Source organism: Ornithorhynchus anatinus, chromosome 9 (assembly GCF_004115215.2).
Source record: "Ornithorhynchus anatinus isolate Pmale09 chromosome 9, mOrnAna1.pri.v4, whole genome shotgun sequence".
In the NCBI taxonomy this organism is placed as follows: Eukaryota; Metazoa; Chordata; class Mammalia; order Monotremata; family Ornithorhynchidae; genus Ornithorhynchus; species Ornithorhynchus anatinus.
Window position 1 is genome coordinate 6,907,741 of NC_041736.1, and position 22,529 is coordinate 6,930,269.

A 22,529-nucleotide genomic window follows, 5' to 3' on the forward strand; every position below is an offset into this window, starting at 1 on the left:
TTCAACAGGCGTCTTTCATTCGGCGCGCGCTTCTCGGCAGACACTCAGAGCGACTGGGGCAATCTTGACGGTCAGGGCTGAAGGACGGTTTGCGACGGACAGAGAACGGCCCGCCCAAACCCGCTAGCCTCCCTGACGTCTTTCTGACCGAACGGGGGCCACCGGGCCGCTCTTTCCGCAGGGAAACCGAGAGTTGGCAAAGAGGCGCCCTGAACGCTTGCCATTTGAGTTGGACGGTGCCACAGCTTCCCTCCCAGGCCCCCGAGGGTTCGAGGTTACACTCGGCCCGAGGGCGGGCGGGGCGGGGCGGGAGGGGCGTATCGCGGCTGCGGCTCGACTAGGGGAAGAGTAGAGCAAATGGTACCTGGTGCTTTTGTAGTTTGAGGAAGATGGAGAGGAGCGGAGAGAGCGACGGCGCGGAACCCACGAGGGGGCCTGGAGGAGAGAGAGGAAACGACACGGGCACTGCAGTAAAAAGTATAGATGTCTTCTAATAAGTAATTCTTTATTTACAAAAAGGTCTACCGACTATTCCGTTCTTTCGGATTAATTACATCAGAACAATCTATAAACAGAAGAGGAGAGTTGGCGGTTACAAACACGGAATCCAATAAACACTCCCTTTCCCTCCGAGGCGAGCGGGGGTGGACGGGGGAGCCGGGGGAAGAGGCGGCCACCCTTTTCCGAAAAACAACTACTCGGACGCTTCCGGTTCCGATGGGTCAGTTTCATCTTCTGCACCCGGAGCGGCGGAAGCGGCCCGAGACCGCGCGCGGCCCGGACCCTACCTGCGCTTTACAACCGGGGCGGCTCGGCCAGCCCCACCCGACAACCTCGAGGGGCCGGAGCCGAATCGGGCCTCGACGCTCTGCGGAGGCTTAAACGTTACCTGGTTCAGACCGAATTGTCCCTTACCTCTGTGCTACGGTCGGCTTCTGGAATGTGAATGGAAGATGATGTGGTTCACTGATTTCTTTCCTCCTAACCCGCGCAGCCCGAGCTTCACTGCCCTTCCTTCCCCTCCCAGGTGTGATCAACCCCCTCTTGTTTGGAGCCGAGAGAAGTCGCCCCCATCGCGCCGGCCTGGGTAGGTGTGGCTTTAAGGTTGGCAATCCCATTCAGCCGGGGTCCAGTAAGGCCAGAGCTCATCAAAACCCCGTTCCGTTTCAGGAGCTACTCTTTCTGGGCCTCGTTCACCTCAAGACAGCAATAATATTCAACTCCACCTTAGAGAAGAGGCCAGACCCACACCACGGCACTCTTCGTGTCCCAGCAGTCAAACGACCACATTCGAGGGATTACCGTGTGCAGAGCACAGTACTCGGCGCTTGGGACAGTACGATACGACAGTAAATAAGAATGTGTCTGTTACACTGTACCGTCCCGAGTGCTTAATAAATTTGACCGAATGAATCGACACATTCCCACGCGCCCCGAAGGAGCTTACCCCCTAGAGGGGCCTGGGCTGCGATCGCGGAAGCCGCAACCCACCCTCCGTGCTAGGGTTATTCTCGCCGTCTTCATCAGAGCGGAGACGGCATCGGCTTTGGCACTTTGGGGAAATCACGGTTTCCTTCCAACCGTTACTGACATCCATCCATTGCTCTGAAGCCTTAGAGCAGTGAGGAGGAGAATGGAGGCCGTGACACAATCTGGAGAGGGTTCCTAGCAGGGCAAGGGCGATCCAGAAATTGTCTAAGCAAGAACAGCTAAAGCGTTTGTACCAACTGACAGCAAGGAGCACCTGTGAATAATCGGCTTTCCACTTCTACCGCTGGAAGTGTAACAGATTTGCTTCTGGGTGGGAAAAAGGCATAGTCGATGTTATGAGAGAAAAAACGTTTCTTTCCCACCCAAGAGACTGAATTAAAGCATTGGTCATCTACTAACGCTTACCGTGCCGAGCGCTGGGATAAACCCAAAATAATCCTAGCGAACACGGGCCCTGCCCCGGGATATAAGGGGCAAGGAGAGATGAGGCGATTGGGGTCCAGAAAAGGGACGTGACTGCTCGAGGCCACACGGCAGGCCGGTTGCAGGGTTGGCATTAGAACCCAGGTCCCCCGCCTCCTGCTCTTTCCACTAGACCGCTTCTAAGCGCTTTTATGAGTAAGTCGCTGAGAGGAGCTACTGCCTTTCCTGCAATGCAGACTGATGAAGAATTGGGATTTGAAAACCTAGTGAGAGCTACTCGGTTTGTAAATCACATCAAAACCTTCGCCCCAATTTGGGATTTACTTGTTCGACAGTCACTAGCTTGGGTGTGTGTAAACCAGGCCTGGGGGTTAGCGGGAGGAAGGATTAGCTGTGTGCAGCTCCAACACCGTACATGCATGACAGGTCGGTTTAAACCCAGGCCAGTTCACGTCCACACAAAATGGAGGAAACAGAAAATAAGTGAAGATTTAATTCATACTTAGCCAGGGTCTTGGAGATGACGAATCCAACGATTGTACGTAGTTCACGAAAAGACACCACCACTGTGGGTTGTGATTCGAATTCAACTTATTTTTTCTTTCCTGGCCTAGAGCACAAATTTCCATTAGGGCCTGGTCTTTTTTTTTTTTTTTTTTTTTGGTGTTGCTGAGGCCAGTGCTAATCTGCACGGCTCTAGTGACCGTAAGGGAAGAAGCTGGGATGCTTAAATCTGCTTGAGCTATCAGTTTGCGGTTCACCTACGGAAAATTCTTGAAAGAAAGATGGGAGTTAATGGCCTCTCTAGCAGGGATTTCAGTTTCCAGGATCTAGGCGTAAAACTGATCTTTATGAAATCCAGAAAGATACATGAGGACATGCTAAAATGCTTATTATATACAGCTTTTTATTTTAATGGAAAAATAAAGACAAAAACTTTTAAAGTAATATTTACTTAAAAAATTTTCCTCCATGAAAATTATAAAAGCAAAAGTGTCTTACACAAACTCTAAGCTGCCTTGCCAAGCGTAACTACCTTCGCACAAAATTATAAGCATTTTAAGGTTTTCCCACTTCTAATTCCATGGCAGACGAATATTGGACTTGATTAGCACTGTTCATTGTAAATCCCAAACATAAATGGGGGGTTTCCTGTCAGAAACTAGAAACAAACCAAAACTCCCCACCCCCACAAACTTTACAATAGCCTCTACTTCTAATAGCAGGAGAATAAAACCTTGAGGGATCCTGTTAGGATTAATCCCCATCCTCTCACACAAGTTTCGCTCCAGTGTCAAGTCTCCTGCACAACCAAGGAAGACGTCAGGTCGCGTCAGGAGAAGATGACTTCTCAGAAATGGGGGTTAAAAAAATAACCCCCCTCCCCCCCAAAAAAACCCTAGGATAAACATTATTCCCTGCGACTTTCCTCTAGATGTAACCACTGCAACTGGTCACAAACGGGGAACCATATCCCCGTCTGCACTACATAAAACCATCCTTCCCTTTCTGGTACAAGTCTCGCTTGACCCATCTCTACTGAAGGGATGCTTTTCCAATGAAACTACCAGAAGCAGGGTTGATCCGGCACAGAGCGACCATATCTTTCCTGCACCAAATACGGCCTATGCGTGGAGTGGGAAAAAAAAAAAGAAAAATCTCATTTTATGCAGGGTCCTAACCCAAGGGAAGGCAAGTCTCCTAACCAGGGCTTCATCTTTCAAAAAACAGAAACAAAAACACCACCGTTCTCTGAAGCTATTCGTAAAAAAGGGTGCTTTATCCATTCTTCAACCAAAACATTAAAGCAAAATATTCCATATGAACACTGTCGTTCCGAGCACGAATTTCAGATAAGGGGACCGTATATGCATTGATTTATAATAGTCACAAGCGTGTCATTAGAAAACCATAGTGAAGTACATGGGAAAGGAGATGAACGTGAAATTTCTTTAAAGGTTTCAGAGTAAATACATTACACTGTCGTTCCACTGAACTGATCGTAAAATATTTCTTTGTTAGAGCTGTACAGAGTATTTTAAGTAGAAATAAATACTAGTACACGCTAGAAGAGAAGGTTTAATAATCGATAAAAATGTACAAAAATATTCAAATCAGAAATGCTTCAGAATGTGTACCACAGAAGTCAATATTTCTCACTGAGGAGGGAAAGGTAAAAGTTTTCCTCAATGAAAACCCAAACTGGGGGTGAGGGGAGAGGAAACGAGATTCATTTCTTTTTTTTTTGTCAAGACAGCTTTACCCCTAAAGTGTTTTACGTCAATATTGATTTTCTATTTTTAAGACAAGAATATTGCAACTGTCACTTAAAATGTGGTGTCCCGTTCTTTAGTAGGTCCTTAAGGCAACACTTTCAAAGTAATTTGCGATTTGATTTGATGTTAATATTTTTTTTTAACATCGTCTCAAAACAGGTGTTCAAATAATGCCCTCATCACAGCCCCCTCTCATCATTCAGGTGTTTAAAATTAACAATGGTGGTTATCTCTGCAGCAGCCTCTTGCCAGTGCCACTACAGTTAAGGGTCTGACGGCCTGCCATTGTAAACCCCCAATTTTAGGATGTCTTCGCCATAAAAATTCACATCAGTCTAAACTGGAAGTGCACAAAAAAGCCGTCTCATCTGTTGCTGGTGCTCATTTACCACTAAACATCAAAATTGGTTTCATTATATCCCCAAAATCCATCTTCTGCAAAGCCAATCAAACCGCTGGAAAAAAAAAAAATACCAACCCCCCCCCCCCCCCCCCCCCAAAAAAACCATAGCATTGTTTTGACTTGAGAACACAAAAGGAAGGAACGGGAAGAAGCAGCGAAGCGCTCAGCCACAGGGCCCTCTAAGGGGGACCACGGCAGCTGGGATCTTCTTGTGGTTCTCTGGACAGACACAGAGGGGTTTTCACCTTGGTGTTGGAATTTCCTTTGCCTTTGCAGATTTAAAAGTCAAATCCTTTGCAACGTTCCTGAAATTCACTTCTTCCTGTGATACACTTAAAACCCAGTGTTGCTTCAATGGAACTTAAAACATCAGAATCCCTGTCCTGCACTATGTACGTTTCTCTTTATTTTGTCATTTTGTAAACATATATTTGGTATAATTATTTTATTGATCATCATCCAGCTGTTCCAAGAGGGTCCTTCTCCGCTTTTCTAATTCCCCTTCACTCAGTTCACTGCCAGAAGTATCCCAATTACCCTGGAAAGACATTGAATTAACAGTATTTAATGGTTTTGTACGTGACAGACATTTCCTATGTTTAATCTATTTTCACTCACAAATGGAATTTTGTGCTCCACTGCTGGGTAATAGCAACATTAGAAAATGAAGAGGATACGCTCTAGACTTACGGTCTTCCAAAGCCTCCTTCTTTACTTGAAAGCAATGGAACGACATGAAAAGCTTGAGTATTTTACGATGCGAAAATTCTGAACTAAGTACACGACTTCCTTGCCCTGGAGGCCGCACGTTAACACAGACTGCAGTCCTAAACATTCCTTTAGTTCTATCAAATCGAGGGCTTTTCATTTCCAAGTACCAACTGTAGATATACTCTTCGAAACCAAAGTTAACGAAACTGGACTTACAATCCAGTGCACTCTCCCAAGCGCTCGGCGCAGGGCTGCACGCCATAAGCACTCAATAAATACTAGTGCAAAAGGTATAGCGGACAGTGAATTCCTGTAATATCCCTATCCCCAAACCCAATATTTGCACCTTCGGGGATTGGCCGGTAATGTGAAGCAAATCAGTAATACAAGATGAGGAGGAGGGGTGAGTTTGAAAATTCTCCCCTTTTGGCCGGTAATCATTATCGGTGCCATGCTCTAAAACAGGAGGCTTGTCAAGTGTGGTCATTGTTGTTGTTATTACTAATCGAAGTTAATTATTATTAAAAACAACAACAGTATTTGTTAAGTGCTACGTTTCGAGCACTGTTCTCAGCACTGGGGAAGGTACAAGATGATCAGGCCCAAGCCAGGCCCAGCCCCACATGGGGCTCACAGTCTAAGTAGATGGGAGAACAGGAATTGAATCTCTGTTCTACAGATGAGGAAACTAAGGCACAGAAAAGTTAAGGGACTTACCCGTGATCCCACCGCAGTCCTCTGACCCCCCCCAAAGCCCATGCTCTTTCCATTAGGCTAAACTGTTAAAATGAGGTGCCAAAGAGTTTCCAACTCAGGGTAATTCGAAGTTTCTCCTTTCTGTTCCAATCTCAAGCTAACTGGATTTGACTGCAGAAAACTGTTGTGCTGAGACAGACTACCTCGAAGTAGATAATCGAGTAGTGCAACCCACTACTTGGTTAGGTTTAAGACAGCACTACCTCAAATAAGGAAACCGGACTCACGATTTGGACGGGAATACCTTGGCAACTACAACTCTGGCTCAGTAATGCAGCCCTCAGAACCACGGGTTGCGCAGACCCGTGCACGTCTGCTGAGCACGGTACAAGACAAGTCCGACTGACACAATTCCTTCCCGTTAAAGGTTTGAAATCTGCAACTGTGATGGAACTAACACCGTAAAGTAACAGTGAAGGAGGTGGTGAAGATCCAGCCAGGATCATCACTGCCCGGGGTAGAAAATTGTCTTTGCACATTATCGGTCTCTTATTTCTGCAGCAAACATGCATGGTATCGCAGACTAGTTACTGAATTCGGCACTGGGACGCCCTCCTTCAGGCAGCTATCTGTGAAACGACCCAGTGGATTCGATGGGGCCCAGGCCGGACTCTTCAGCTGGGGGCCAATGCAGGGAGGGGCTCCCCGAAACCGAGGGCTTCTCCTTTACTGATGAGGTTTGTAATCATCATCGATGATATGCTTTCTGTGTGCAGAGCACTGAACTAAGCGCTCGGGAGAGTACAAGAAAATTGGTAGACATATTCCCTATCCAGCACAGAAACAACCCTGTGTCTGCATTTCTGGGCAACACTGAGGCTGAGAACATTTCAGTTCCGACTGTACTTACGCTTAACCTGGGAGATTTAAGACCTTTTCCCCCTAAAGCAGCTGTCACTGATGGCCCCCAAGATGGTAGCCCCGAGGACTCACTATAACGCAGCCAATTTTGGAGGCAAGTCGGGAAACAGGGAGCACATTTCAGGGGATGTGATTCCAGGTGCCTCCTAAGTAGCTGAACGAATCTGTTGGACCCTCAGGAGTCGTTCCTTAAAAATTATTTCAAAGCTCTAAATGTTCATAAGCACCAAGAGAAACCCTAAACATCCTGGAGGGTCCTTGTCCAAAAAGACACCCACCCCAAGAATGCTGGAAACCTTATTTCACTGGCTTTATTCATTAGATGAAAGAATCCTATGACTCTCAACTTCAAATATTTAAAAGGTCACTACTGTTTTTAAGTAGGAAGCCAAAAATCTGAATCTACAATACCCGGAAATTCTGCTTCCTTTTAGGTTTCAATCATTCGGCTGGAATCCACATATTTCATTTGCATTTTTTTTAAGAGGAAGCTCACGTTCTAATACGCTTTCCCGACTCTCGTACCCTGTCTGTGAAAGGTTTTAAGGGCTGCCCTTTTGAAACTCAACAGTTTCCAGTCTCAGGAGAGTAAACATCAGGGGAAAAAGAGCCTTGAAACTTCACTGTCGCTTCGGATTTCTACATTAACTTCCTCACTACAGAATTCCTACTCTCGCTGTCACCGCGATGAAACTCTCCTGGGTACCGCCGCCTAAAGTCTCCCTAGATCTTCACTTTCATCTACTGATCAACCATGGGGAACAGAGAAATATTTCAGAAGAAAAGATTTACAGCATCAATTCATACCTCCTTTAAGCCACTTTCCTATTGGCAGTGTACAGATTTAAGTACACTAATAGTACTTATGGGCAAATAAAAGGGGAAAGTCCAACCGTGGCCTTTGCAATAATTAACCAATCCTATACCTATGTTTCGAGAGACGTAAAACTCAACCAGTGAAACCTTAGAAATACTCACAGAATCCTTTCCGGTCTTTTTTTTAGGTGATTTGTGTTTTGACTCAGACCTCTGTCTAGCTCTATCTTTTTCGTTTTCTCGATCTTTCTCTTTCTTGTCTTTCTCCCGTTCAGCATCAGACTCTGGAGAATCCTGTATAAAGAAAGCACGTTTCCAGTTTTTTTGGGGTAATGATACAAATGGAAATTTCATCACTTAGAAAAAGGGAAGATACGTCTTCCTTGTCATATTTTCACTTGCTTCAAAAGTACAAATGATTGAATGGTTTCTAAACCTGATTACTTCTATCTGCTAAATTCACAACCTAGTAACTTTGTTCACCCAATCACTGCTTCACTGTGAATTTCATCTGCAAATTCAGATAAAATCCAACAGTAATGTTTTGTCAGAACAGAATCAGGAATCAAGAGCTACTTCCATATTGTCCCTGAGGGCGTTGAAGTTAGTGAAGTTAGGCAATGCCCCAAATGAAGACATTTACTTACAGACTTGTGCCTCCTTTTTTTGCTCTTCTTCTTATGCTTTTTTGACTTCTTATAACTTCTCTCTGAGTTACATAAAAACAAGGAGATATTATATATGGGGACCAGCTAGCTATCAGTCATTCAAATGGAGGAAATTATGAAAGCTCACCAGACTCTGCACTTGAAGAACGCTCTGAAGCAGAGCGGGATTCTGAACGCTGCCTCTTTTTCTTTGAATGGCTATCATCATCATCTGACTCTGAACCCTGGAAGAATGAATTAATCAGAGAATCAGGGAAAAATCATAAGAAGTGGTGAAGCAAAAAGCCAGGATCGTTCTATGAATGGGCTTACCGATCGAGAGCGGGAACGCTTTCTGTGATGCTTTTTAGATTTCTTAGAGTGTTTCTTGTTCTTTGAATGGTGATGCTGGCATTCATGCTGTAGTTTGAAAGGGGGGGAAAGCATGAAAAACCATCAGGAATTATGATTTTTTCAACCAGGAAATCTCAATAGATGAAGAGGATTCTTTCCCCCCAGTGGAACACCAATGGGTAAGACATGATCAGAAAAGCCACAAGCACATTAACACAGAACTTACATAAAATTTTATACATACGCCTATACTGACCATAGATTATGCTGACGTCATTTTTACTGTCACTTCCAATTATTGTCCTTAAGGTGATCATTTAACCATTTCCGTCTACTCTGCCCCCCCTTGAACCACCTAATATCATTGATCAAGACTTAGATCCCCAAGTGTGCAGCAGAATGGGGGATGTGGCCAAGGTGAAGATTGCTTTAGGCGAACAAATGTCCTACGCTGGATTAAATGACTCTGCCTCTGAATTTTTGCAATCTATTTAAAATGTGTGATCGACATCTCAATTTACACACATTTCACACACCTAAATTAATTCTCTCCTGAACAAACATGAAGTCAAATTTCCACTGGAACTTTTCTATATTTGAATGAAATAGTCCTTGTATGTTTATAAGTTTTTCTTCACGCTCTGAAGGCCGCTCACCTACCTAAACATGACTGGTTCAACAATACAGTGAGTGAGAATTCAACAAAAATCACCTCGAGCACGTGCATGAAATCTTTAAATATTCTTTTTCTTTCAGACTCTAAAGTGATGTCTTCAAATGCAGGTTCCTTCACAAATCTCTCCCGAATCTGAAATAAGAGCACATAAAACAGATGAAATAAGATCTAGAAGAAACTTCACATACACACAAGCGCTCAACCATGAATCCTATTTACGATCCAAATCCCTTCCTGAATGGAAGATGAAACATTCTACAGAAAGAACCCAGTCTTACCTAATTTTTTGCCTAAAATGGATTCAACTTCCAAACTATTTGGGCTCTAGGTCACTTTATACGTGAACCGTACTACTTTTCTCTACATAAAACGGCTATGAAAAAACCCAGCTGGCCTATCGCTTTTATAACCAACTTCAACAACGACTCTACTCAAATTTTTCCACTGAACAAGCAGTCAAATCGAAAACAATAATTTGTTTTGTAACCTCAGACCTGCTAGCTCACTGACCAATAGGTCTGGTACAAAAACATTACCTATATCTAGAGAGAGTATAAGTGTATTTATACATACATCTTCCCAGACGGCATCTAACTCTATTGGAGGAGCAGCTTGCTTCAACATACTCTTGAACGCAGACTCTTTCCTCTTCATTTTACGAGCCTCTTCTTTTTCCCTTTCACGTTCCCGGGCCTCGGCTTTTTCCAACAACTAAAGAAATGAGAATCCAATTACTCGATAGTGGCAGTTCCTCAGTCAGCTGGCCTGGCTAGTTAACTAGCAGCCCCTAACAATATTCACCAGCCTCTCCAAGTAGAAAAATCACTTCTGTAGCACACAGACTGGAGAGTTTTGGGAAACTCTCCCAAATATTTCTTTGGGTTCTTGAAAATATTCCCAAAAGTCACTACGCTTACTTACAAACTAGTTCTTTTCAAGGTTGAAACTTACACTGTTGAAAGCTAGTTTGATATTTCCAGCATCTAACGTGGTAGATCTTTTAGTTGAACTGATGACTGCAACGAAGTCTTCAAAAGTGGTATTCACTTCAACCACAAATCCTTTATCCTGTAAAATAATTAAATTTCTTGACGTAACTAGGGTTCGATGCGCATTTTAGTTTCTTATATTTGACCGCATTATGGGCAGTTGTGGGCCAGCCGTGTCCCGAAAGTTTCCTTTACCTTTAGAATATCTTTTATTATCTTCTTTTCATCATGATAGCGTGCCTTTAGATCCTCAACATAAAACTTGAAAAGATCAAGTGCAGTTGATCCTAATGAAAAAACTAGAGAAGTCAAAAGCTAGCTCTAACCAAAGAGCTGCGATTACTTTTTCCAATAAAAAAAAAAAAACCAACAAAACACCAACACCACCACAGAACATAAACTCCCCAAAACACAATCACCTTCCCTTTTACCAATTTCACCCATAAACAACTAACTGGGGAAAATAAAAGAATCTTACCCGGCTGACCAAGCATGTTAGTAAATCTAATATCAGAACTTATGGTTGGGTACAACTCCATCCAAGATGACATAGAATGCAATTGGCCGTGTTCATGCAGTTCATCCAAAAATATCTAAAAGACACGTTTAAAAATGTGTGTTTAATCTTACGCCAAGACAGATTGAATGGTCTGCAGCTATTGTGATTTTTTTTCTTTTTCCTGCAGCCTTACTCCTCTTCAGTTTGGATCCAAATCCTGGCTCCTTTTTGGAGAGAGCTCCTCTTTAATGAAATCTCATTTTAGTAAAGGAGCATCCCAAATAATGTTCAATACTTGCTCATAACAGCCAAGGATAAAGTATCAAATGTTGTAGCCCCTGTCTAGAATGAGGATCTCATTTTTGAACAACCTTATTCTAGAGGTCACCTCTGCATCTCTGACACGTCGTGAACTGATGCTGAAGACAGATTTGACACCATAATTTCTAAAAAAACCAATAAGAAAAAAAAATCAAAAGTATAATTTACCTGAAAAGATTCCCTATTTTTACGCTGCCGTCTTCTTTCCCGGAGCAAGCTTTTTTGTTTTTCTTCTTCTTCTTCTTTCTCCAGGGCCCGAATATGTTCTTCAAAACATATCAATGCATCTTCTTTATCCATGTCTATGGGGGAAAAAAAATTGGTCCAAGTCATCTTGCTGTAATTATCGTAACAAGTTATGAAGGAATATGGTAAAACCTTCTTTTAAAAAAGCAACTCAAAGTAAAAGTTAAAATCTGGTAATTAGTCCTGTCTTTCTAAAAATAAAGTAATAGGGTTTGATCAATAAATATTTCTACATCCATAACTACTAGCCTGAAAGTATTTGCTGGCCAACTTCATTACTGCTAATTTTTTTTGGAGCTTTGAGAATTTCCAGTTTAGTCACTTGAAGTTCCGGAGCAACAGAAGCACAGGTTTCTCTCTTTATTTTTTAATCTTACTCTAAGTGCCAAAAATATTTAGTAGGGAGCTCTAGTAGAATCATTAATTTAGAAGGTATTGCTTGACGTTTTGCAATACTTTTGCTGCAATCTTTTAAATTGAATTTAAAACATGAAAAAGGTGATGTAATGCTTGTTCTCTTATGGAAAAGATAACAAAAGGCAAAAATGCAAGTTTCTGCATCCTGGCTATGGTGTCACCAGTGGAGACAAGATCGGACCAGAAATCTCGGACACCTTTCATCTTGAAAGCTTTTTAAGAACGGCCTCGCCTTTCTAGTCGAGGCTAAAAAGACCTGCAGACAGGAATGTACCTAGGGATCCCCATCCAACTGTGCAGCTGGTGTAGAATTTTGGCTAGAATGCTGCTAGGGAGTCGGGTAGCTTTAGGATAAGAGCCTGATATGGATTCAGGACGACGTGATGCCAGAGGAAACAAATGTGTATTATGTGCGCTGCCGAAACCGGCGAGTACTTCAGGGCAGATTTTCCTGAACGCAGCAATTTGCAAGAACACGTTCCTAGCACTAAAGGAGAACCGGGTGTGTTTCAGCCTCTTAATATAAGCAGCTTAAAGGAAAATGTTGTGTAGTCGGAAACCCTGGAGTCCTTGCTGAGAATTAGGCATGCATCTGTCCAACTTGGTTTAATCATTCACCTACATGGAAGCAGGGAGTTGGACCAGTTGATCTGGCAGTCACTTACAACTCTATAATTCTGAATTAAATTTTCCTTACTCTGTAGCTCCTCATCCTCTGCAAAGGTGGGATTATCCATGAGATACTGCTGTGCCTCAGACCAAGTGGTAGAATACGTAACATTCGCCATGTTGTCAAGAATATTTTTCAGCGCTTCCCAATTTCTCTTTCGTAACTGCTTTGCTTGTTCCTGGAATAAAGGAAAATATTATTTTCTCGACAAATCCCACTTCGAGGAATATGCACGCCTTGACTGAATGCTACATGGGGGGGCACAACCATTCCTCCAGCCACAGTGTGCTCTATCCAGATGGACACAGGCTAATTCCCTAATACCATTCCATTTATCCAAAATGCTTAGTGAAAACACGTGTTATGGAAGGACGGGGTGTATGCGAAAGGCGCTCCATCTCTTTTACTTGCCTGGGGCCTGCACTCATACTAATGGTAGTCAGTGACGACTACGCCCTTGGTCGTGTAAGCCTTAAGCACTCTGTTACTCACTACTCAATAAGTCCCACAGCGCTACACATAGCCTTATACACTGCGATTTCCCCTATCTGTAATTTGCTTTCATGCCTGTCTTCTCCCATATACTGTAATCTCCTCGTGGGAAGGGATCATGTCTACTGGCTCTATAGTACTGTACTTTCTCAAAGGCTCACTGTGCTTTGCATAGAGGGACCACTCCGGAAATATTGTTGATAGATTATTAAATCTTTATTGGGTGCCGAATGTTGCTCTTAAGAGACGGCTGTGGCAGAGACATCTTTTGTTTCCTCAGTGCCCCGATGAGACAAATAAGCATGAAGTGCCAATTCTGTTCGATACTCTGCTCTCCTTCAGTTAAAATTAAACCCCCTTATATTTGAAAAAAACTTTTTTTTTTTGTCAAATAGCATGATTTTGATATGGAAATCTGGTCATTTGTCTCAAAGGAAATATACTGATTTTGAAAATTACTGGAAGAAACATCCAAAACACTCTAATTAAAAATGCTAAAGTGCATTTATGCCAGGCTGTAAGAACTGGGTGAATCTTTTTGTTTTTCAAAGCAGCAGTTGAGGGCAAAAATTCCATAAAATTCAGTAACTCCAACTAAACTAAAAATGAGATTCTTTTGGCAAATCACCCGAGTTTTTCTGTACATGCTTGAAATATACCAAAGTTCAACAGTGGAAGACGGAAAGCACTATGCTAATGAAAATGCCTGTACAACTGGAAGAAAAATTGTGTTTGTGTGTTTGGGGGGAGGGAGGGTGGGAGACGATTGTTGAGAATTCAAAACTACCTTTTCTTTTTTTGACAAAAAGAACAAGACATCTTCATAAATTTCCAGCCGGTCCCGCTCTGATATAGCATTCCAGACCTCCATCTCGCCAAACATTTGTTCGGCTTTTCTGTTTGTCAAGAGAAAAAAGAAAAATGATTAGGGAATGACTCACATAGAACGGCTCTGGCCTGAAAATAAGAAAAGCATTCACCTACCCAGTCCCGAGCATACTATATAGAGTGGGAAAAAAAGGGATTAATGGATCAGGGTGACTTTTCAGTCCGTTGCCCCTTCGGGAAAGGAGAGTAAAAATGGAAAGAAGAAGCCCAAGGATCGAGCAAAACAATGACTGACTCTCCTCTCCCCGCCTCAGCTGATCAGGCCGCGGTCCCGGCACTTCAGAAATGTTACAGTGGGTACATACGAAAGAAGCACAAGACACATTCCCAGCCCGCTGAGCTTCATTTTTATGGGGACGCTCTTTATTGTGGTCCCAAAATTGACAATTTGGGCCTGGAGGGTGCAATGGAAAGAGTCACACCAGCAGAGGAACCTAAACTCCCAGGACAATATATTGTGAATGGGACTTCAATTTAAGTCATTAAAGGCTTGGAATAAATGGACAGTACCACCATGTAGCAACCCTTGTTCTAAAGCTAATTAACTCGTTTCAGTTTTTTATTAATAGACACTTGGCTGGCTTTTGTTCTCCCAGTAAAATTACACGCAGAGATGGAGAGTTAAATGACCAACTTCTAATACTAGATTGAATTAAATTTTATACTAAGTCCCTAGTGTCTTTTAGTCAAACGAAAAATTCTATGTTAAAAGACCAAAACAAGATTAAAAGGGAAATAAGGAGGCTAGGGTTTTATATCCATAAATCTTACTTGTATCGAGTTGTGGAGGTCATCTTATCATGGTTCTCAAGGAAACGCTGAAAGGATTCCTTAGCTTCTTTGTATTTTGATCTGGCTTCTTCTTTCTCTTCCTTCTCTGTCTGGACTTTGTAGGCATTAAATGCTTGTTTCTTTTCACTCAGCTTTGCTAGAGCACTGAATAGCAAGAAAAGGAATATTAAATGAAAATTACATTTGAATTGTCAAAGCAAATACGATATTTACAAGCTACAGGCCCGAATAACCAGCTGCAGGAAATCTGTGCCCATTTGGAGGAAAAGATTTGTTTCCTATAAATGTAACGACACTATTAAGTATAACTAATCTACTTTATTAGTACCAAGTAGACTAAAGCATTAAATTTGTGCCAGAAAATGACGTTACCGATATTTTAAGACTATAGAGAGTAATACTCTGAGGGGTGGGTCGCAAACAGGGCACCGGAGTGGGATGTTGAGAATTTATTATATTATGTAATTTTTTTAAAAAAAGATGTGGTAAGTTAATAGCTTCATTAACCTTCCCAGGACTACGAGGGATAGTTTTGATGTCTCAGAAGACCCTCGAGGGGCTAGAAGACCAGCCCGATACTTTTTGTACGATTACATCTGTCAGGCATGTTGTAAATTTACTTTATGTGAATGTGAACAACGAGAGATGAAGACAACTAAGAGGACATGCAAGTTTTAATACCTGTATCTGGGATCATTAATGATCATTTTCATTGCTTGTTCCCAAGAGGCATTGGATGGTACTCTCTGTGAAGACAATGAATGAATATAGTTAATATAGCACAGATGAATACGACTAAGGGCAGCACATTTTACTGTTCCAAAAAACTAGTTTCATGTGACAAAATAACAGGTTACACACTTGAGTTTTTCAAAATGTTCAAAATAAAGTGTTTCGAGATACCATTGTTCTCAAAACCTAACCATCTAAGTTTGCACAGGGTCTCAGATCCCAAATTGGAAAGTCTTCAAGGGAGATGTTACAGATAATCTTGGTCAAATTCAGGTGCGAAAATAATATTAGAGGTCATCTTAACCTAATCATATCACTAAGATGTACCTTCTCTTTCAGCAATTCTTTAAATGCTTGCTTTGCTTCTTCTTTTGTGTTCCAGGTATATGTTTTTTTGGCAGGCTGGTTATCATCTTCTTCCTTTTTGGGAGTATAACTGTAAAGAGTAATGAAAATATTTTCTTTCTGTAGGAAAAAAACTTCATCCAAGTTATAGAAAGAGAATGTATCCACTCTGTTCTCAGTTAAATATATATATTTTTTAATTTGCTAGTTAAATACAAAAGCTTCTTTAAGTTCTAGGGTTCTCAGTACATACGGGTGTATAAGAACACGGTGAAGAGGGGAAGGAGGACAGCTTCAACAACTAGGTTAATCCGTAACATCTTCCCCTTCCGGCAAAGGCAGTGGGAATCCAATGACTGAACTCACAGCCATTTTATATTAGAATCTGAAATACACATCCTCTGTTACAATTACAGTGTAGGACTTGTTACATTCCTAAGGAAGGAGAGAGGTAATATGTTCCCCCCTTGGCCCCCGATACCTCAATGGATATATCTGATTTAGAATAAGTAGTTGGTGACTTAAAAAGACAAACTAAGCCTACAGCAGTAAAGCATGAAACAGCATAGTTACCGTAATTTGCCTCCACTGCAAAATCCCCATCTCCCCCGTTTTTGAGGAAGAAATAAAAGATTATTTGTAAGCACTGATAGGGGCACATGCCAGGGTATAGAGAAAAAAAAAAAAGAAAAAGGAGAGTCAGAACATAGTACCGCTGGACGAATAGGCTGGTGTCATCCTCCAGGCTGGAAATAAAGTTGAAAAGGGAGGTTGCGGGGGAGGGAGGGCTGCAGGCAATACTTGGGAAAATCCAAGAGGGGAAAGAGATGCAATCTCAAATACTCTCTTCCCTCCCTTTTTTTCCTCGTGCTCCCCTTCCGACGGACCTACTTCTTATATGACCCCCGCCCCGTTTTGGAACTGCAAAGGTTAAACCGGAGAGCGGGGGGCAAGCCGTGCCGGGGATACAAGGCGGCTCCTTCCCCCACCGAAGCTTAATTCCTGCACTGGTACTTACTCCGCTGAAGCCTCCTGCTTAGACACTTCTTCCGACACACTACTGGCCGCCTCTACGCTCTGCTCCTGAACGGCGGGAGTACAGAGAATTTGTGCTTGGTCCTCCGTGGAGATTGTTGTGGTGCTCTCATTGTCTATGACGGTGGCGACAATGGAAGTGACCTCCCCCTCGCCGGCCGTTGGAGTCGTGGCGGTGACGATCGTAGCGGGGGCGGAGGAAGAATTGGCGTTGGCGTTGGCGGCGGCCGCGGCCGCGGCAGCGGCGGCCGCGGCGGCGACCACAGCGGCCGCCGCTTCGGCCGCAGCCATCGTACTCATCGTACTTGTGATTTCTGTTGTAGGGACAGGGGCGGATGACGTTGTGGGAGAATCTTCCTGTTTACTATTAGGGGCGTTGACACAGAGGAAAAAAAAAACAAAAAACAAACGATGTGATTCATTCAAAGGCCCCGGCTCGTAAAAGCACACATTACTGGTGGGTCTTCAGGGGTCTGTGGATCGTGAGAAACTCACGCGGGATAAAGTCGGCTTGAGGCCTTTCAGCCTATGTATTATTTGGATGAAGAAAATGGCAGGTGTCAAGGGGAGAAACCATTCCAGCTACTTCGGCCGACAGAATTATGAATAGTGATGGAGTCACCTGTTAATGATGATGGTATTTGCCAAGTTCTTACTACGGGCCAGGCCCTGTACTAAGCGCTGGGGTGGATACGGGCAAATCCGAGTGGGGCATGGAGTCCCCGTCCCATTTGGGGATCGCAGTCTCAATCAGTCTCATTTTGCAGAGAAGTGAAGTGACTTCCCCAAGGCCACACGGAGCCGGAATTAGAACGCATGACCCTCGGTGAACGGACAGGTCTCAGGCCCATGACCCCGCCTGAAGGAACCAGTGCTAGTCACAGAGGGCAATGACGAGCGAGGAGGTGGGAGCTGACGGAGCACACTGAGAAAGTGCCCGCAAAGGTTTTCCCCGGGTGAGCCCTAGATCCAGCCAAAGTGACCAGAGCGCACTGCCGACACCGTGCCACCCGACCATGACCCAGCACGCCCAGATGCCCCGATAGAGGGAGGCGGTCTTCTTCACCCCCATTAGCCGGATATTTTTCCAGGTTCCCGCTAGGCCCGTCCACCTCACACAATACCCCTCAGTCATAAACTTGCACTGCTGATGGCACTGAACAGAACTAGCCTCTAAGCCTCCGGATTCTCAGAGCAGGGCTCTTTCCCTAGACCAACCATCGGGGCTAGGGAACTCTGCGATGGCTCTGCCAAAAGACTCAATCTCTCACCAAGGCCAATGCCTTGTCCATTTCCATTTCCTTCAAAGTGGGAATCTGGCCAAAGGAAAGAGTGTGGGTCGCCACATTAACTATAAATCACGTAGTCTTTAGGAATCCCATTTCGACAGGATGTGGCCAACATCCCTAACCCTAAATGAAATGAAATTTAGTATGCAGAATAAAGATCGTGGCGCAACGGAATCTAAGGACTGAAAGAAATCTCAAGGGGCAGTATGTGGTGATTCACCTCCACTCATTAAACACTGCCGACAGCAGTAGCGGTGGGAATTTCCAATTAATGATAAGTCAATTTTCTCTACAGAAAAGCTCTAGGTAAGTGCCTACGCAGAACATCACACACAGGCAAAATAATACAGAAATATGAGGGACCGATTATTTCACTAAGGGCTCCTGTGTGAGAGCCAGCTATGTATAGAATCGCAAGGAAATTCTCTCTCCACAAAACCACTCCCCAGATAATAACAATTATGGTGTTTAAGTGCCAAGCACCATTCTAAGCGCCGGGGTAGATAGAAGGTAATCAGATTGGACAGCCCCTGATCCACATGGAGCTTACAGTCTTAATCCCATTTTACAGGTGAGGTAACTGAGGCACAGAGAAGTGACTTGGCCCATGGTCACAAGGAAGACTCAGCAAGGGCAAACACACACTAAAAATTACATACCTGGTTTCTTCAGCTTTGATCATAGCTATAAGAAAATAAAGAATATCATTCAAAACAAGGTATTTTATCAAAGAGCAATTAAACAGTGTGTTTCTGAAAAGTTCGAAGAGAGAAAGAAAGGAAATAGCCCCCCAGATTGTACGTTTCAAGATCCCCTGATTTTTCCACCTAGATCTCCGCCCAGAAAATTACAAAGTCTTTCTTAGGAAACTGCCTCAATCACTTCTATTTCTTCAGACTAGAAATCTCTCTCCCAGGCTCAGTCCCTGAGCTAGGAAGCATCCTTGTCATTGTATGACATAAAAACTTTTCCCTAAAGGCAGTTTATACTTAAATGACTTCAAAGTTCATGGGAAGTAGAGAACCACATTAGTAAGGTAACCTTTTAAAACACGAGTTGCAAATTGGTCAGGTGAATGCTACCTTAACAGTAAATTAAAAATCAAGTAAACCCATTTCCTCCTTCATCCTTAAATCTATTCTCTCCCCTTCTAAAAAGGTGCCACAAAACTTCTTTTAGTTCATCTTCCTAAATTCTTGAAAATCATGGCACCTATGCACAGATTTTACCTGAAGAATTAAATGTGCTTTCCCAGCCCACAAAGTTGAACCATCTAATTACTTCTTTGTTCATGCCATTCGAATAAAAAAATGCACTAACACTTTCAATTTACAGTTTAAGGAATGGTTACCTAAGTACATCTCTAACCAATGTCCTCACAAGTACAGTTAATCATCACTCATGGAGTTTTGGTATTACGACAGAGAATGAAAGAGATTCAGAAGAATGACAGGACAGGATATCCTTTTCTGAACAACTTGAGTTTAAGATGAGACTTATATTATCAGAACGTCTCCAGCAATCTAGGAAGTGGAGTAAATGCCAGCTTGTCAGTATGGACAAGTGGAAAATACATCTTTTCCTGGCTTAACTGTGAAACAAAATTTCAAGCCCAATTCCATTTTAATTAATTCTAACATGATTTGTTTGAACGTTATTGTAAGAATGCCCAATCATGGTTAGTATAGATTATTGAAATACTATAAGAAGTAAAATGACAGAAAATGAATTATCAAAGCAGCTCACCATGCAGGTTTGATTTTGTAATAAGACTTCCAGCAACAATGGTATTCTGGTATCCTAGTTTCAGTGGAATCAAATCAAATAAAAATCTATTTAATCTAGAGAATCGGGATCTATAGCAATAACAAGAAATAATAACCCACCAAACGTTTCAGCATTTATAAAATCTTGCAAGCACTTGATTTTTAACAAAAAGGATTTTTGTAAAGTCCTAGCCATGATGGTTAACTGCTTCAATATGAATGGTTTACATCTGTCAAGGCTTCTGAAGAGTAATTTCCCTAAATTACCTTCGAGATCCTCGAGTTCCTTGGGTTTTGCCCAACGTGATTCTTTTGTTTGAGAATTATAGTAGTAAGGCTTTCCAGAGTCAGACTTATACTCCTTCCAGGGACATTTAGACAATAATTGCTGATGGGAGGGACAAAATGAATTGGGTTAGTTTTTCTAATACAGAGAAATACTCAGCAAAAGCTTCAAATACAATTAAAATCAATATAAACCCAGCTATGTAATTAAAGACGAAGCTATAAGAGAGATGTGTGAGTTTCGGAACTGGATAGAATATAAACTTTTAAAACTTTGCCTCATCAAAGGAAATGGGAGTTTAGCTATATGAACTAGCCCATCCCAACTAGTTCAGATAATCAGATTTTGACATCACATGACTTGCCAATAATCAGTGAGGCAGTAAAGGAGTCATGGACTAAAGAATGTCAAAAACGAGAAGTCCCATTTTAGTACAGTTGTGACTGCACTGTTATGTGTTTTAGCATAAACAGGATCAGGAAGACTAAGCTATTTATAAAAGCAAACAGACTATAGAGTGTAAAGTGATCCCTTAAAATAACCGCTTGAAAGCAAAGTCTCAAACTACCATGAAATATGAGACTCTTTCCTGAATTTGGGGGATATGGGGGGACGACGACCGAAGGCTGAACCAGTAAGGACTGTGGCTGCAGAACTAAGTAACCTGGATTGTTGTCCTAATGAACTTTAAGCCAAATTGAAATGAAATTTAGTATGCAGAATAAAGATCGTGGCGCAACGGAATCTAAGGACTGAAAGAAATCTCAAGGGGCAGTATATGGTGATTCACCTCCACTGGAGCCTTTGCCGAATAACACAAACAGATTATTACAAACAGACAAGCATATATCTTATTTTAATTGCCACAAAAGATTCCTCAGCCCACTGCCCTATGCACTTCACACCCCAGAACCATGTTGACTCACAGTCAACTTCTTGGACACCCAAACCCCTGGAAACTTTGGCACATTGCACCAAAGGTGCAGCAACTGTACAGTTTATCTCCCTCCCTAATGCAGCATATTTTCCATGTATAAACTGAACTATGTTTCTAATTTTATCCATTTTAAATTCTGATTCCATCTTTAGAAGTACCAGCACCTTTAGAAGTACCAGCATTACCTTTCAATCTCCTATTTACAAGGTGTCCTCCCCTCCCTTACCAACTTTTGTTAGTGTCATTCACAAACGCTTCAAACCGTTTTCTGGCAAATATGAACATACTTCCAGGAGCCTGCAAATGCCCTCTCACTTCTCCTAGCACAAAGGAAATGAGCATCTGCACACCTCCAACGCAAATTTTCAAATTGCATGATACAAATGAGGGCGGAGTCATGGTGTGAAATGGGAGATATGGACAGAAGCTGGGTAAACGAAGGCATCACGTCTACTAAAATATGCTTTCTAAATAAATTCAGTCACCTGAATCACTGATTTCTCCCCTTCACCTCCATGGAATTCTGATTTTTTTCCTGAAAGATACCTCCACCCTCTGGTCAAGTAACTGCCCTTATGTAAGCTACTTACCAATGAAGTAACACTTGAGAAAATTTGGAGATTTAAGACCACATGGTATTTCATATTTGCTCAACTAGTCAACATCTAATTAAGCAACATTTAGAAACCTTAGTTCAGTCTGCAAGTCCTAATCAAGTAAGGTTGTAAGGTGGCAAACAGTATACTATAAAGTTACTAGTGCCTTTGACAAAAATTTTCAAAATTTACCTCAGCAGGTGTTTTAAGATCATCAGGCTTCTCCCATGTAGACTGCTTTGTTTCAGTATTGTAATAATATGTCCTTCCATCTGGTGATTTATGCTCAGTCCACATTGATTTCTTAAAAAAAAATAAGAAAAGAGTCAAAATGAAGGAATTTAAAATCAATAAAGAATACTGGGCAAAAATGTCAACATAAAATAGAATGGAAAATGCTAAAGCATGAAGAAAACGCTTTTCATTAAGTGGGACTTAGATTTCAAGCAACGAGCACCATTCGGAAGTCGAAATTTACAAAAAGAAGTTTTCTAAAATATCTAACTAAAGATTTTAATCATCTCGCTGATTTATACAGTTTGTCTATAAGTCCAGATACTACCAGAGAGAGCAAGCCTGCTTTCCATTCTAAGGCTGGAGCAGGTGTTTCGTGAGACCGGGGTTGGATAAATTCCATGCAAGGTTATGAGACTACAGAGTTTTAAAAGATAAGGATGGTTGTGACAGGTAACCGCCACATTGGTCCTCTTATTTATTTTTAATATCCACTACCTGAACCGAATTTTGGGCTGGAGTGCTTCACTGGTGTAACCCAGTATGCAACTGCTTATATTTCTGTAAACGCGTCTATCTAG

The 22,529-nt window shown here is 42.4% G+C and overlaps 1 protein-coding gene across 4 annotated transcripts in view; it reads right to left on the reverse strand.

Annotated features, from left to right (window-relative positions):
* Window positions 1-3,673: 3,673 nt before the first annotated feature.
* The window catches only part of PRPF40A (pre-mRNA processing factor 40 homolog A), a 36,794-nt gene continuing 17,938 nt past the window's right edge, over window positions 3,674-22,529 (reverse strand). Inside the window, exons 4-24 of one of the 4 annotated variants that reach the window (XM_029071728.2) lie at window positions 21,907-22,017; window positions 20,163-20,283; window positions 19,876-19,929; window positions 18,789-18,813; window positions 16,824-17,204; window positions 15,788-15,896; window positions 15,410-15,474; window positions 14,708-14,872; window positions 13,836-13,944; window positions 12,584-12,734; window positions 11,392-11,525; window positions 10,882-10,996; window positions 10,599-10,690; window positions 10,366-10,482; window positions 9,988-10,125; window positions 9,451-9,546; window positions 8,718-8,804; window positions 8,533-8,629; window positions 8,385-8,446; window positions 7,900-8,031; window positions 3,674-5,131 (exon numbers count right to left, since the gene is read on the reverse strand). In XM_029071728.2, coding sequence (XP_028927561.1) covers window positions 5,039-5,131; window positions 7,900-8,031; window positions 8,385-8,446; window positions 8,533-8,629; window positions 8,718-8,804; window positions 9,451-9,546; window positions 9,988-10,125; window positions 10,366-10,482; window positions 10,599-10,690; window positions 10,882-10,996; window positions 11,392-11,525; window positions 12,584-12,734; window positions 13,836-13,944; window positions 14,708-14,872; window positions 15,410-15,474; window positions 15,788-15,896; window positions 16,824-17,204; window positions 18,789-18,813; window positions 19,876-19,929; window positions 20,163-20,283; window positions 21,907-22,017 — 2,454 coding nt within the window. In that variant the 3' untranslated portion in view covers window positions 3,674-5,038. Of the gene's footprint in view, window positions 5,132-7,899; window positions 8,032-8,384; window positions 8,447-8,532; window positions 8,630-8,717; window positions 8,805-9,450; window positions 9,547-9,987; window positions 10,126-10,365; window positions 10,483-10,598; window positions 10,703-10,881; window positions 10,997-11,391; window positions 11,526-12,583; window positions 12,735-13,835; window positions 13,945-14,707; window positions 14,873-15,409; window positions 15,475-15,787; window positions 15,897-16,823; window positions 17,205-18,788; window positions 18,814-19,875; window positions 19,930-20,162; window positions 20,284-21,906; window positions 22,018-22,529 lie in introns of all 4 variants that reach the window. The other 3 variants (XM_029071727.2, XM_029071730.2, XM_029071729.2) reach the window with 3 other exon arrangements.